This window comes from Microcaecilia unicolor, chromosome 10 (assembly GCF_901765095.1).
Source record: "Microcaecilia unicolor chromosome 10, aMicUni1.1, whole genome shotgun sequence".
Taxonomy (NCBI): domain Eukaryota; kingdom Metazoa; phylum Chordata; class Amphibia; order Gymnophiona; family Siphonopidae; genus Microcaecilia; species Microcaecilia unicolor.
The window spans coordinates 180,913,193-180,930,187 of NC_044040.1; the positions used below are offsets into that span (position 1 = coordinate 180,913,193).

At 42.1% G+C, this 16,995-nt stretch overlaps 1 protein-coding gene across 4 annotated transcripts in view; it reads right to left on the reverse strand.

Moving 5' to 3' along the window:
- Window positions 1-6,493: 6,493 nt before the first annotated feature.
- Window positions 6,494-16,995, reverse strand: part of ERICH6 (glutamate rich 6) — a 71,626-nt gene continuing 61,124 nt past the window's right edge. For 3 of the 4 annotated variants that reach the window (XM_030216839.1, XM_030216840.1, XM_030216838.1), the window contains 5 exons: window positions 16,245-16,399; window positions 14,435-14,520; window positions 13,457-13,612; window positions 11,969-12,197; window positions 6,494-7,177 (listed from right to left, as the gene is read on the reverse strand). In XM_030216839.1, coding sequence (XP_030072699.1) covers window positions 6,917-7,177; window positions 11,969-12,197; window positions 13,457-13,612; window positions 14,435-14,520; window positions 16,245-16,399 — 887 coding nt within the window. In that variant the 3' untranslated portion in view covers window positions 6,494-6,916. Of the gene's footprint in view, window positions 7,178-11,968; window positions 12,198-13,456; window positions 13,613-14,434; window positions 14,521-16,244; window positions 16,400-16,995 lie in introns of those variants that run through there. The other variant, XM_030216841.1, reaches the window with a different exon arrangement.

The window sequence follows — 16,995 nt, forward strand, 5'->3', positions numbered from 1 at the left end:
TCTTTTACGTGCAGGGCAGGCATGAGGCGCTGCGCCTCGCCTCCCGATATTCTTTTTAAAGGTAGGGTGCAGGAGCTGGCCAGGGGGGAGGGGGGTGTCATCGTGCTGCACCCGGGGGGGGGGGGGTGCAACGGCGAACCGCCCCGCCCCGGGTGGCAGCCCCCCCGCTACACCACCGGGGAAGGGGACTTGATATGCTGCCTTTCTGTGGGGTTTACATAGTATATACAGGTACTTATTTGTACCTGGGGCAATGGAGGGTTAAGTGACTTGCCCAGAGTCACAAGGAGCTGCAGTGGGAATCGAACTCAGTTCCCCATGATCAAAGTCCACTGCACAAACCACTAGGCTACTCCTCCATTCGACTGCTGGCCTGCACTAGTATCTGCATGTTTTTGACATGAGCTGAGGCCCCCTTTTATCACAGAGGGTAAAAGGCTGTCCATTTTTGACGAAAAGAACTAGCTGTGCAGTATGTGAATCACATACCGCACGGCCATTTTGGTGGGGAGCCCTTACCACCAACCATTGCGATGGCGGTGGGGTTCCCATGCTAACCTGGCAGCATGCAGCACTGCCCGATTACTGCTGGTTAAGTTCCAGTGCTACAAACATTTTAAAAATTCCTGTAGCGCTGCAAATGGCAAGCACTGGGGGGGTTGGGAACTACCGCTGGGCTCCTGCAGTAGCCTGGCGGTAGTTCTGGATTGGTGCATGGCAAGCCTTTTGCCGCTCAGCAACCCTTTAATAAAAGGGCCCCAAAGAGAGGGAGAAATGTGTATTCTATAGTAATGGTGCTCCAGCCATCTTCACTGATTTTTTTTGCATGGTTTGGCAGGATCTAGAAAGCTTCACAATGTTATAAATGATATTTTTCGCACCTTGAAAACCACAGGCTGCATATCTATTCATAGCCCTGCTCTAAGTACGGAATCTTATTCATCCTTTCCAAGTTGCCTGCAATGTTTTGGAAAGAGGAAGAAAAAAAATGTTATGTCATCATAGAAGATGTTAGCCATCCGGGATGCACTAAGTACATCTCCCAGCTGTCAGATGATATGGTTTTGTCTGGTCATCACCCATCCTTGCTCTTACTACTGCCCACCAGCAGTTAGTCCTACAGGTATGACCTTCTGCAAAAGATTATGCCTTATCCTTCATGTCCTAAATTGGGAAATATAGCCAAATCAGCCTGAAAAGGCCCAGATTTTGAGGCAGGCAACATAGGCAGTTGCTTACAACATCACATTTTAAAGTTGTCACACTAGCCTTGATGAAGCAGAGAAAACTGGGCACTGGATCTGAGTGTAATATACTGTACTACTTCTCAACCAGCTTTAATTGGTACTCCCGGACAGCTGTTCCCTGGTCCCAGCACAGGGGCAGAAATGCTAATATGGTCAGGTTGATTTGGCGCAGAGCATAGCGACTATCTGTGTGTCAGAATCCAGCACTTCTGCCAATCCTTGAGAGAATCAGAAAGAAGAGCAGTCTGCACCCATATGCCAGAGTCTACAATCACCAAGTGTGGGGAATGAGAGAGAGAGATGGATGCTATATAGGGTGATGGAAAGAGTCAGAATACTGAGCATCATGGGAGAGGGAAGAGAGAGAACGGAAGATGCTAGGAAGAATGCAAGAGAAGGGGATGCTGTAGGGGGGGGGGGGCAAAGAAAGAGGGATGATAGAACAGGATGGTTTTAGGGCCATGAGTTTATCCAGGGGACCATTTCAGCCTTTTGATTTCCAAGAGGGAAGCTATTGCAATTTAGTGCCCAAATCTGGTCCTATGCCTTCTGCCAATCTTCTCCCAGTTCTTTTTGATAATGAATGAAAGTCCTTGCACCATTCTATGCTGGCTGGCCAATCTTGCCTCCACTTTTGGGAGCCTGACACAACTATACTGCTGCTATGTATGTGTCTTTCTCAATGCTCATTTTCAAAGCACATAGACTCACAAAGTTACATGGAGGAGCATTTTTGATATGACGTCTAAGTCCGATTATGAACATTTAAAATCCGAATAGGAAAGAAGGTAATTTTCAAAAAAGAAAAATGTCTATCATTTTTTCCCCAAAAATACTGTTCTGAACAAGGTTTTATGGTTTCAACATTTTGTTCTTTGGTCCATTAAAAAAAACAAAACAACTCACCAACAAATAGGTGCAAAATGTAGATTTATGCCATTCGGATGTAGCAGGAGCCAACATTTTTAGTAGACTGGTCTCCCAGACATCCCAGGAGAGCAATGGGGCACCCTAGAGGGCACTTCTGTGCACTTAATAAAAATGCTCCCAGGTACACATCTCACCTTTGCTCTCTTATCTTGTCCCCTGAGCCCTCCAAAACCCACTGTCCCCCACTACAATAGCCCTTATGGGTGAAGGGGGCACCTATATGTGGGTACAATAGGGGTTTGGTGACCTTGAGAGGGGTTACAGTTTCCACCACAAATGTGACAGGTAGAGGGAGATAGGGTCCTGGGTCCCCCGCTGTACACTGCACTGACCACTACACTATTCCAGGGACCTGCATGCTGCTCTAATAGACCTGATTGTAGCTGTCATAGAGGCTGGTAAGTCATATTGTTATTCAAATTTTTGGGGAGTGGGAGGGTGTCAGTGACCACTGGAGGCATATTGGGGAGTCACCCCCAATTCCCTCCAGTGGTCTGGTCATTTAGGGCACCTTTTTGTGCCTTATTCATTCTGAAAACAGGTCTAGACCACAGCATCTTGGTTTTAGTCCTTGACATTTTTGTTTTGTTCCATTATGGTTGCAAAATGTCCAAGTATTAGGCACATCCTAATCCTGCCTTTGAAATGCCCCCAACAAGCCCCCTTGTGATTTGAATGCACTTCTGATAGACTTTATAGAAAAACATCTAAAAATAGGTTTCAAAAATACTGATTTGGCTGTTTTTGTGAGAAAAACGTCCAAATGCCACTTTTTAGATGTTTTTCTCTTTTGAAAATGAGCCCCGTATATAGTAACATGCCTAACTTTGTAAATCTATATACTTTGAAAATGAGCCTTTTCTCCCTGTTTTGACCTACCATTTTAGGCAGATAAGTACCAGATTTTAAAGGGAAAGTACATGCATACTTTCACTTTCAAAGCTGCTGTGGGTTGAAAGTATCCACAGTCTTTTTTGCCCGCTTCTTGTTGTAAACTTGAAAATACAGCACACACCTCTTATTTTCTGATACTGGCCAAAATACATTCCTAGTAATGAGTCTCTTAAAATCAGCTAATGTAGAAGTCAATATTCAAAGTGAATTAAACAGGCACAAGAGCCACCTGCTCGGTTAAATTGCTTGTGCCTGCTTATCCACTGATACTTTATGGCTTAGCTCCATCTTATCTTCTGGATCACATAGTTTTTATGTAAAAAAAAAACTAGAGTCATGAGAACTTGCTCTCTTTTCAGATTCCCGTCTTTTTTTTTTTTTTTTTTTTTTATTATTTTATTTATAAGTTTTAACAGATTATTACAAGAACACTTGTAAATGAAAAAATGGAAAAAAGTATACATATTTTTCATAGGAAAATCAATATATAAGAAAACTACTTAATCTCGTCCATTTCAAGTCCACAATTTGGGAGAAAAAACAAGGTACAATTCCAGGAAAATAATTTTTTCATGAATACAAGATCAAGAAAAAAAAAAAAAAAAAGAAGAGAACATAACATGCCTTATATTCCTTTTTACGGAGTAGATGTAGACAAAGCCTGGAATTGCTGACTAGAACTAGCCGCTAACTTAGTATCAAGAAAATTATTCAGCTGACATGCATCGTAGAAAATATATTTGACTGAGCTAACTTTAATCACGCATTTACATGGAAAATTTAACCAGAATAAACCTCCTAACTGTAAAACCCTTGGACGGAGTTTCAGAAACGCTTGACGTCTCCTTTGTGTAACTCTGGCTATATCCGGAAATATTCTAATTTTTGTATTCATAAAGAGGTCATCTCTATGGCGAAAAAATTGTTTAAGAACCCAATCACGGTCGGGTTCTAACACAAAGGAGACAATCAATGTTGCAGGAATCGTTGTCATTTCTTCTTTTTGAAGTTCTTGTGTTAAATTCAGCATGTCGAATGAAGCATCAGGTCCTTGTTCTGATTGGTCCACTACACCCTTTTGTTTCTCAATTTTATATGGAGGCAAATAATAAATTTTAGAAATCGGAGGGTATGCTTGTTCTGGAATTTTTAATATTTCTGATAAATATTTTTTAAACATTATTAGTGGAGCCATTTGAATAGTTTTTGGAAAATTAATCAACCTAAGAGTTTTAGCTCTTAGTTGATTTTCCAAATTTTCAGTCTTTTGGTGCAAAATAATGTTCTCTTTTATCAAGTTTGATTGTATTTGTTATGAAGTTTTTAGAGCTTCATTACATGAAATTAAAGTTTTTTCGGTGTTACTCATTCTGGTTTCTAAAGCTTCAATTTTTTCCAAAGGCATCTGAGTTACCTGTAGCACCTGAGATATCTTCTGTGTAAAAGAGTTCTCAAGTCCCATCAAGGCTTCCCAAATCGAATCAAGAGTTATATTCCCAGGTTTAATAGGCAAAAATGACTTACTGGATATAGCAAGCTCAGTCAAAACCTTCTTCATTGTCTGTTCCTTGGTCCCAGCCAGCAATTCCCTAGGTCTTGCTCCTCCGACTTCCACAACCGGTAGTTCCTGGTCTGCTGCAGTTCCCTCAGCTGAATGCACTTCCAGTTCAGAGACACTGAGTGCTTCCTGCCCCTGCTGTAGACCCCTTGCCGGCATCATCGGAGGACTCCGCTGCTCGGGGCTGAAGGTGATGTCGGCCTCAAGCTGAGGGAGCAAAGAACCTCCCATTGCTCCCTCCTGCAGCGAGGAATCTTGCCCCGGCATTCTCACCGGCAGCGCAAAACGGTCCATCGGTCCCGAAGTCACGGCAGCTGTGGAGGGAGTCACTCGCTGCCTGCCCCTCCGTTTCGGCATCGCAAACAAGGTAAAAAAGAATTTTTTTCAAAGGATTGAGGGGAAACGGGTAACGAGCCGTCTGGCTAGCGTTCCCTTCCGGACGCCATCTTGTTTTTTCCCAGGCAGATTCCCGTCTTTAAAGAATTTAAAGAGAACTAGGTTATTAGATAATCTTTTCTTGTATTGAGTGGCTCGCTTAGAGAAAGAAATTCAAACCTTGTTGATTTTGGTGACAGTCAATCTCCCAGGCAAATTAAAACGTACTTATTTAGAAAGTTTGTTCTAAACTGCAGTGATCATTAGATTAATTTGCATTTTTTTGTCTTACTTTTAAGGATTGTCCTTCCAGGAAATGTCCTGCCTCTTTGAAATATGTAATCCGCATTGAACCGAAAGGTATATGGTGGAATATAAATTTATTGTTAATATTAATGATATTCAGTGGCACTAGAGTCCGTGGGTGGAGACAGTACTTAACCAGTTAAGTAAGCAGATAAAGGGGGGTTGTTTACTAAAGCTTAGCTTGAGTTATCTGCAGCAGGGCCCACAGGAATAAAATGGGCCCTGCTGCAGATAATTTGAGCTAAGCTTTAGTAAACAACCCCCAAAGTTAGGACAGTCTAAAGGCTGTCCTAACTTTATCCACCAAGCTAACTGTGCACTGGTCTGCATATCAATTGGTACATGGTTAACTTCCAGCAGGCTGCTGGAACTGATTAGTCAATGCTAGAGCTAAGACATGGCCCAGCATTGAATATCAGCTTGCAGCTCTTGGCAGTTCAAAAACCACTGACTGCCGTAGGCTGAATATTACTTTCATAACTAAACCAGCATTTCTCCCCCATTTCTACTCTTATTCCTGTCCTCTCTACCAGTCCTAATCATGCTTGAAGATTGTCATGGTTTTGGTTACTCCCACCTCCGTTGGTAGGCTATTCCAGGTATCTAACGTATTTCCTTATATAAAATTAGACAAGCATGGTGCATGTAACTGTAGTATTGTAGTTATAGAATTGCCCTGCCCATGACTGTTGGAATGCTGTGCTTTTAGGATCCAGCGTGATGAATTCCTGAAGATATGAACTGGGCAGAAGGGAACTCCTGGGGTGACAGTCTGAAGTCAGTAGTACTATACAGTTAGGCTTGGGTTTGAAGGTCCCAGCTTATTTATTCGTTCTGATTTCTATTCTACCCATCACAACATTGTAAGCATATTCCAGTTATTTAACTTATGAATTAACATAAAATATCAACAGCCCACCCGATAAAACCACAGCTTTGGATCTAAGTTTTGACCTTCTGCAATTCCTTGGCTACCTCTTATTCTCTATAGAGTTCATAAAAAGTAAGATTTGGAGAGGTCAGGAGGAACCCTGTCATAATTCCTCCTCCCTGTCAGAAAAGTGTTAAAAAATGTATTCTCAACTGGATTCTGAATGAAATATTGTGCTCTCCATGTTACAGAATTTTAAATGAATAAAGACATGAAATAAGTAAAAATCTGAATCATTTTTATTTTCTTCAATATTAGTTTTATTTATCATAGTGAGAAAAACAATCTGCCAGACATTAATATATAATCTTTTTTCAATTTGCAGAGAAATGAAAAATAAAACTAACATACAAACTTGTCCCTAATGTCACAAGTAGGTAACCAAATTGTCTACAGTGGTTTTGATTTAGGTAGTGGCTAACAGCTTGTCATTAGAAAAACGCTACAAAAATCCACATGCATTTAGAAGACACGGATACACTGAAAGTGCAATGAGTGAACACAAGAAAACATAGCACAGCATGTAACAGTGTAAGAAGTGCTACTAGCTACTACTTACGACATTCATCCACATATTACAAAACACAACTACAAGAGCCACTATTCGGCCATTATGAGATTGGAATCACAATCAGTACGAAGACCAGTGCATTTCCAAGTATTACAATATGTCAGTCAGCTGTGCTCATCAATTACAGCTTTTACTAAAGCGTCGACATCCCTACCTAAGTTAGACAGCCTGCACAAGTAAATGAGTTTCTGTGTCTGGGAGACCAGGTATAAAGGTGGCTTCATTTTGGTCCATTGAATATTAGAAGGAAAGTTTAAAAACTCATGAAGTTTATTAAATAGAATTTGAATCTTTATTTTACTAGCAAACAGTAGAAGTTCTTCTTTTGATACTTGTTTCAGTGGAAGGGGTTCAGTTGCAGTGACCTTTCAGAAAAAAAAAAGAAACCAGAGAAGGAAAAACATTTAAATATATACACATAGATTTCATTTGGAAGCCATTTATCACCCAATTAAATCTGTGTCCATCAACCACACTGTTATTTAATGGTAAATATGCTTGCGCATAAAAATATAGCGTGATTAATGTGTACTACCGCATCAGAACGTGTGATATTAGCAACTGAAGGTCACATTTGCAGTAAAATAATGCACTCAAACTGCCCGATTCTGTGTAGGTTCACCAAAGTTGAGTGCACAAAATTGGGCACAGATCATAGATCTGCATATAAACTAATTAGATGATAATCAATTATTGGCATTTTTAACAAGCATTTAATTGGCTGTAATTAAGTTATGTGTGATCTACGCTACACCCTATTCTATAACATGTGAACCTAAATTTCATAGTGTGCAACTCCAAACAGAGTATGGCTATGGGAGGGGCATGGCTGGATCAGGGTTATTCCCAGACATTAGGCCTTAGAAAACCTGCATTTGTGCACCTGCTGTCAATTGGGTGCAAGCATTTACATCAGCCTTTGTCAGGCACAAAATACATGTTAAGCTACTATTTTGTAAAGGTCATTTTGCACAGAGAGCAAAGTTACTCACCTGTAGCAGATGTTCTCCAAGGACAGCAGGTCAAGTATTCTCACAGCTGGATGATATCCCTGACTAGTGAGACTGAGAACTTTTTAGTAGCTTCCCACCGGGCATGCGCTGGTGCCTTCTTGCCTGCTGCGTGAGTGTGGGTTCCTCAGTCATATACAATAGCTAAAGAATACAATTCTAAAGGGAGATGGAAGGGTATGGGAGAATACTTGGCCTACTGTCCTTGGAGAACACCTGCTATAAGTGAGTCATTTTGTTTTCTCAGAGGACAAGCAGGCCTTTGTTTTCTCACAGCTGGGAATCCTTAGCTACCAGGCTCACCGAAAACTACAATGCTAGGAGAATAGGGACTCGAAACATTAAAGCCTGGAAGTCAACTAACCGCTGTGAAGGTGCAGCCTGGAACTAAACAAAATTGGGCCTGGGGGGAGGGGTGAAGTTGGATTCTAGACACTGAACAAATTCTTTGGGACTGCCTATATGAACCAGCTATCATGTCGGGTATCCTCCTAAAGGCAGTAATGAGATGTGAATGTGTGTACAGATGACCACGTTGCAGCCTTGCAAATCTCCTCTATGAAGGCATCAAGTGGGTTACCGACGTAGCCATGGCTCTGGCATTACGAGCCTTGACATGAACCACCAGATTCAGCCCACCCTGGGCATAAGTAAAGGAGACGAAATCTGCTAGACAATTAGAAAATAGTGCATTTGCCAATGGCTACCCTCATTAGGTTTGGGTCAAAAGAAATTTGTTGGCAGGACGATTGACTGGATAAGATGGAACTCCAACACTACCTTAGGAAGGAACTTAGGGTGTGTGCAGAGAAGTACTCTATTGTGATGAAACTTAGTGTAAGGTGGATCAGCTACTAGGGCCTGAAGTTCACTGACTCTGGGAGCTGAAGTGAGTGCCACCAGAAACACAACTTTCTAGGTCACATACTTCATATAAGCTTTCATCAGCTGGGTGCGGACAATGTTGACACAGTTGGAGGTATGACAGGTGAACAACTAGAGGCTGTATGGTTTGCAGCTGCAGCATATGCGGCAGCTCCTCCCTGAGCATGACTTGGAACCGCTCATTGAGGGAAGGCATCGGAAAAGGTGGGGGAGCTGAGAAAGAGGCAGCCATAGAAGATGTTGGTGCCAAACTGGTAGCGGGGATCTGGCTGCCTGGAGACTTGTGCACCAGCACCTCTTCCAAGGAAGGGAAGCACTCCTCCTGGTGCCAGTGCTTTTTGGGTGCCAGCAAAGCCGATGCCCTGTAGCTCCCGGCACCATGTGTTGATGAGGACCAATGCTTGTGCTTTTGGGCTTCCCCCAATGCTCAGCATCATGGTCCTTTGGTGCTGACGAGGTTGACATTGAACTGGTGTGTGCCCTTGGTGTCAGGTCTGATGCTGACTGTTCCCAGGTCCTACACTTACCACCCGATGTCGAGAGAGATGGAGACCTTCTTGATACTGGTGCATTCCCAGTGGGTGTTGAAGTATTGGCAGCCATCAAGATTGATGCTTCCAGTGCCAATGACGTTGTACTGGCTTTCAAGAAGTCGAAATGTCTCTCCTGTTGGACTCAACTGCATTTTTAGAAAGCAAGAACAAGAGTTAGAGTCATCGTCAGGCCCAATGCACTGGGTCCATCACAGAAATCACCTGATTAGATTGGGTGCACCTCTTGAAGCCACTGAAGATCCTCTGGGAATCAAGAAAGGAATCATGGTCAAATTAAACTCCTCAATTGTGAACCAAAAAACGGGCAGCGTTCAAACTGAGGTTGGTGCTGGGGCCTAAAATGAGCCATTTGTGAAAATGAAAGGAAACTAAGTACAGAAAAAAACCATGAAAATTAAAGGGAAATAAAGTAAAATAAGGAGAAAATGAAAAACAGAAGAAAAATATCTGCATGGAAAGGCACTGCGAATAAAAAAACATGCACTTTGAGGAGAACACAATGATGTGTGCTTCCTGTTCCGCACAAAAATGAAGACTGAGGGACCAGCGTACGCATGGTGGGACACTACTAGAAAGTTCTCAGTCTCGTTAGTCAGTGTCTGCACTGGGTTCTCTCAGATGACGTCACCTAGCTGTGAGAATGTGAAAACCTACTTGTCCTTGGACAACGCCCTTTACAGAATACTAGCATAGCGGAGATCATTCCAGTGCTTAATTTTGAGCTCCATTTACTGAATTCTCCCCAAAATGTCTTTTTTTCCATCTTTATTAGTAAATGAGTTCCACTAAATAAAATGAGACCTGTGGTAAAATAATGCATTCAAAATGTCTGTTTCCCCATCATTAATACATCCTTTTCCATCTATTCATTTGACAGCTCCTTAAGGATCACGAAAAGTAGAGGACAGATTTATTGAAACCAGAAACTGGTTGAAAAAGTACAGCTTAGCCAGCCAGAGCACGACTCCCAACAAAACTACAACACTCACAAACTGACCTTTATGTAAACCAAACCAAACCCTGTTTTCCAATTAGCTAAAGTTTCAGTGTACTCTCAATCCATGTATAATTTTTAAGGGCATGTAAATGGGCAGGGGAATGAATGACTGGACTGGAGAGAGGATGTAGAAGGAAAGATGCACTGCAATAATAATCCTCAAGCAAGCTAGTTTCATCACGGTTGTTGCTCTCAGGCTATTTTGTTTTATTAAAGTTGGTATATATGGCAGGCCTCGACAAATTTTCATTAAATCTAGGAACCAGCCCAAAAACTTAGAAGCCAGGTCTAAAACCTTTCTCGCTTCTCCTTTCCCACCCTTCCAAAATTGTTCCCGGTTAAATTTGAGGGGTGGGGGTAGGAATCCTCTCCCAGATTAGCAGTAGCTCCTTTAGAAATTGACTTACTAAGATACCCCCCCCCCCATTTTGTGTCTATGGCCAAAGAAACTTTAGTAAATCAATTAAAGTGTGTCTGCTAATCAACTGCAAATTTGTTAGTCCCCCTTCCCAAAGCATACTGTCAGTTATCACCCTCTAGATAGGTGAAGCAAAGAGGCAATTGACTCTTTGTTTCGCCTATCACCATAGTCTGGGTCCCCACCAGTTTCTCTCTCATATCCCTTCCCACAGTCTTCACCCAGTCTGTCTGTCTTTCTCTCTCATACCCCGCCATAGCCTACATCTAGTCTGTCTGTCTTTCTCCCAGTCTCCGTGTGTGTGTCTCTCTCATACCTCTACCTACAGCTTTCACTCAGTCTCAGTCTCTCTCTCTCTCTCATATCCCCCCATATCTGTGTCTCTCGTGGCGCTTTCCAGCCTTCTCCCAGTCTCTCTTGTGCCCCACTCCAGCGTTCCCCCAGTCTCTCTTGCACCTCTTGCTTCCTCAAATTGTTTCTCTTCCCCTGCATGGTGAACGGGTTCTGCCGAATGGTACAGGAAATTGGAGAAGTCCTGCGAGACTTCCCGAACCCCCTGCATTGCACGGCTCAAGTTTATGCAGAGCCCAATCGCTGTGCAGGGGGAGAGAAGCAATTTGAAGCAGCGCTGAGGAAGTGATAAAAACCCCCAAAACATCGGAGCTATGAACTCCCAGGCACCAGGGTGAAATTTCTAGGCGCCATGGCGACCTGGCACCCAGGATTTGTAAAGCCCTGACATATGGGGCAGACTGTGATGAGATAACAGATGTATCCTCTTTCCTATAAAGCTTCAGCCAGAGACCATTAACCTGCCATGACAATATTATCTCTGAAAGCACACAGGTCTAGCTGACATTCTTCCAGCATGGCCTCTTTTGTGGCAATTACAAATTAACAGGTGCTTTTTGATATGTCACCTATGGTACACAAAACTTATTCTGTATAATCTGTATAGCAAAAAATACTTTCTGGTTCTTATAGAGCCTCTTTTATCAAGCCACGCGAGCGGTTTCCGTGCAGCAGTGCCAACGGAGCCCATTCAAAGTGAATGGGCTTTGTTGGCATTACCGCACCGGGAACTGCTAGTGTGGCTTGATAAAAGAGGCCCAAAGCTTCTTTAGAGAACAAATATCTTATTATGTTTCGTATAACACCTGCAAACTGACCTAAGAACAAATCAGATAATAATCATTGCTAGTGTGAGCAAGAAATGCTATTCTATGAAAAATAACTGTGTTATAAGACATAAAATATAAATTATACAGACTCATGGAAATATTTATCATTACCTGTACTTTAGCTCCTACACTGAATCTTGCCTGTCTTCCCATTGCAAGAAAAGAGACAATAATTTTGTCCTGGCCAAGTATCCTGATCCCAATATAATGGTTCAATGAGATAAAAATAGGTTTAAATGAAGGAGGATTGTTTGAATTAAGATTGTTTTTCCACTTCCATGACTTCACTCGGTTGCCTGTGTCATCTGCATAGTCTCCTCCTGCAGCATTCATATTTATCCTACAGAAAAAAAAATTATAATACTGAACTATACATAACAAGTCAAAGCCATACTTATGCTACAGCAGGAAAATGCCCAAATAGAGGAAAAAAAAAGTCAAAAGAACTGAAGCACAGGAGAGTAGAATAGCAGATGACAGTAAAAAAAGACCAACAATACCATCCAGCCTGTCCAGTTATTCCTATCCACACTATTATTATTATTAGTAGTAGCATCTGTATAGCGCTACCAGACGCACGCAGCGCTGAACACCTGACACAGAGAGACAGTCCCTGCTCAATAGAGCTTACAATCTAAAATAATACAGAAAGACAAGGCAATTAAGGGCGAGGGAAGTACTGGGTGAGAAGGAACAAGGGGGGGAAATGAGTAGTGGCTAGGAGCCAAAAGCAGCAGTGAAAAGGTGGGTTTTCAGCATAGATTTGAAAACAGGTAGAGATGGAGCTAGACATACAGGCTCAGGAAGTTTATTCCAGGCATAAGGTGGTGCGAGAGAAAAGGAACGAAGCCTGGAGTTAGCAGTGGAGGAGAAGGGGGACGACAAGAGAGATTTGTCCAGTGAGCAGAGGTCACGGGGAGGACTGTAGGGAGGGATGACAGTGAAGAGGTAATGGGGGAGGGGGCTGCAGAATGGATGCATTTAAAGGTCAGTAAAAGTTTGAACTGTATACGGAAGCGGACAGGGAGCCAGTGAAGTGACTTGAGGAGTGGGCTAGTGTGGGTATAACGATTTTGGCAGAAAATAAGCCGTGCTGCAGAATTTTGGACTGGAGAGGAGAGAGATGACTAAGCGGAAGACCAGTGAGAAGTAAATTGCAATAATCCAAGTGAGAGGTGACAAGGGTGTGGATAAGGGTTTTAGCAGCGTATTCAGAAAGGATACTAAGGATACAGTAAACCCACATACCAGTGTGTAAGATCTCTGTCCTTATCCAAGATATTCTTGTTTGTTTTCATCATTTGTACCACCTAGCATTCTTCCCATGTCTAACTACAAAGCCTTAAATAATCTAAATAGCTACCAATACTAGGGTGATTATTGCCTGATCATCAGGCCTCTTAGGTCCCCATGGCCTTTCTGGATGATACCCTGCCATCGTGAACCTGCTACACCAACCCAGTTGGTCTCTTGGGAGCTGTAGCTTTATTTACATAACTGAAAATTTAACAATTAAAATAATTTTATATCTACAAATATAACAACATGTAATAAGTTAGATCCAATAAACAGATGTGAGAGTTATAAACATGAACATACCATATGTTCCCATTTGGATGGTAGCAAGTACCTCTTCCTTTGGACTCAAATATTGCTTGAATATCAGCATTATTTGACTTGTCTGCATAAACTATGCAGCAATAATTCTTCTCGTCATTTCCAATAATAATGATGGCCAGATTTCCAGATGGGTAGCTACATTTAGATAAGGTCTGTAAAGTCTTTATTTGGTACAATAGAACTATAAGACATTATCCCTTGAATTCTATAAAAAGTGAAAAAAAATTGCACGCACAAATTGGGTCGTGCGACCAATTTGTGCATGCTATTTAATTGAATAAATGAGCTAATTAGCACCAATTATTGTTTTTTTTTAACAAGCAATTAGCATGAATTAGAATTAATTAAAATGTATGCACGTAAATTTACATGCAAGTCAAAAAATGGGGGTGCAGAAATGGGAGGGTCATAGGTGGATCAGGGGTGTTCCTTTCAGCTATGCGTGTAATTATAGAATAAGATGGGATCTATGCCTAATTTAGGCGTGAGCATTTGCAACATGTTTCCACTGGTGTAAACGGCCGTGCCTAAATGTAGTCGCAGCTCCCAGGTGTAAGCACTATTCTATAAACCACGTCTAACTTTAATAGAGCTGAGTGTATTTTTTTTTGGCACCAATTTTTTAGGCGCCATATATAGAATTTAGTCCTATGCACACAAGCTGCTTTGAACAAGGCTTTTTGCACCCCTGAAGGGGCCAATGACTTTACAAACCACATAAATAAAACTCAGATTGCAAGTGAGGAACACTGAATGGCATTTATAGACAGAATTATATATTTACTCACTCCCTTTCCAAAGACACTATCGTCTTGAAAATGATTGCAAAACAGCATAAGTTATCACAGGCTAATGTTGTAGCATGACTGACCCCCAAATGCCGACACAGCCCTTTCAAAGTCAATGGCATTATTGCACTGCCCACTTAAATATCTTAACATTACACATCAAGGATACAATAATTGTGCTGTTCCATCAGGGAATAAGGTAAGAAACTTTCCTCCATCTTTGTAGTATTTTTCTAAGAACTCTCTTGGCATCATCTGCAAAGAAAACCCACGTTTTGGCAGCTACTACTCACAGTGAACACTCCCTAAAGCACTTTCTAAAGCTTGGAGCTCTTCTTCTAGATATCAAAGCGCATTTTATGAGTGGAGCCTGCAGTGTATGTCAGTAAGGGCCCCTTTTACAAAGTGGCGGTAAGCCCAATGTGGGCTTACCGCTCGCTAAACAAGAAGTACTGCCGGGCTACCGCAGCAGCCCAGCGGTACTTCCCACCCCCAGTGCGCCATCATATCCGGCACTACAAATATATACTTATTTATTTTTGTAGCACCGTGATGTACCCGGCAGTAATCAGGTAGTTCCACGTGCTACCCAGTTACTGCCAGGTTAGAGTGGAAGCCCTTACCACCACCTCAATGGGTGACAGTAAGGGCTCCCCCCGAAATGGCCACGTGGCAAGTGCTTTGCTTGCTGCACAGCCATTTCATGCAGAAAAGGAAGACTAACCTTTTACCAGCTGCGGTAAAAGGGAGCCTCAGCGCGCATCAAAAACATCCCCTTTTGCTGCAGCTCCTAAGGGAGCTGCACATTGAATGGATGTAATAGCAGCTAAAACTGTAACTGAGTATTTTTATTCACTGAGCACCTAAGTAATAGGTGCTGAATAATCTGTTCAAATTGCTCCTGAGGATAGAAATAATATTTGTTTTGTCTTCTGGCAAATAATTGGCTTTGATTCTGCTACAAATTCCAGAATCTTTTTATTGCCCAAATACAGAAAATTCATAGAAGAGACAGTGATGGACTGTTCTTTTGCAACCACATTAATTATGTAGCAATTCCCACAGCCAGCAGGGAAGGAATAAGAGATATGGCTTTTCCTTGAACTTCATTACCCTTCACTGGGCACAAATTGTGTGACAGACATACATGCCACCGAATACCTGTTTTTAAAAAATCACTGTTTTCTATGGGGTCAATATCTAGACTGTAGGAAGTAGCTGGGTTGCCTCCCATAGTCAGCACTGAACCTGGGTATTCAAGACTGGGCTGTTTCTGGTGACCGGCACTGAATATCCCGTTTATTTTTGGCCAGTTCCAACTTAACTGGCCAAACCAATATTCAGCGCTGGCCAGTTAATTTTATTTGTTTAGATTTTTAGATTTTGCTCACACCTTTTCAGTAGTAGCTCAAAGTGAATTACATTCAGGTATACTGGGTATTTCTCTGTTCCTGGAGGGCTCCCAATCTAAGTTTGTACCTGAGGCAAGTTTGAACCACCTAAAGATATTCCAGGTATTGATGTGGCCATATTAGGCTGTCAAACTTGGCTGGCTATCTCCCGCTGGCCAAGTACCATTTAACCGGCCAGGTGCCATTCCTGGCTGATTAAAGGGGAAGAGAAAGGGACTCTGGGCAAGTCACTTAACCCTCCATTGCCCCATGTAAGCCGCATTGAACCTGCCATGAGTGGGAAAGCGCGGGGTACAAATGTAACAAAAAAAAATGGGATTTGATATATCGCCTTTCTGAGGTGTTTGCAACTACATTCAAAGCAGTTTACATATATTCAGGTGCTTATTTTGTACCAGGGGCAATGGAGGGTTAAGTGTCTTGCCCAGAGTCACAAGGAGCTGCATGGTTTTGAATATCGGCTGGTATCTCCCTGAAAGGAAGCTTCAATTTAATAACTTGCATTCTAATCTACATTATAATAAAGTACAAGGTACCAAGCTAACCAATAGAAGGACTTGACTTTACCTTTTCACATGCAACTGTAAAATCACCAGAAATTATATTGTAATTAGAGGTGTCTGCATATATTTCTTCCTGTTGTACAGCAGGAAAAGTCCATTTGTCTTTGGATGGATCAGAAAGATTGAAAGAAATTGTTTTCAAATGTTGTGAATCTGTCACTGAAATTAAAGAAAATTTTTAAAAAAATTAAAACCTGAATGTAGAAAATACATTAAATAGAAATGTGTTACACATTTTGCATCATCGATCTTATAGAAGTAGTTTTCTTTGAAATGAATTCCATTTGATGGTTTTTTTTTTTAATTTATAAATTTTTATTGAACATCAATCAATGTAACAACAGTTTGGAGCCCATGACTCCCCCAACTTTCCAACCAGGTAAACTTCAGTCCAGATCCACAAGTGTTTTCGCCCTCCCCCCCTCCAACCCCCCCCCTCCCCCCCCCCACCTTTCCCTCCCCCCCCCCCACCCTTCCCACCCTTCAAAACTGTAGCTTAAACAGTCCTACTCTCTATGTTCCCAGTAAAGAGAGTCTCCAATTGCGTCCATTCATCAGCAGTGGAACAATATCTCCCTCTACGCCTGTCCGTCATCTTTTCCATAGCCGCTATTATCTTAAGCCTCTCCACCCAATCCTTCCCCGTGGGGCCCTTTGTTTGTTTCCAATTTAAGGCCACCATAGCTTTTGCCGCAGCCATACCCATTCGTTTTAGTCTGCATTGCCATCTCTTCCCCCTCCTATTGCCCCAACCC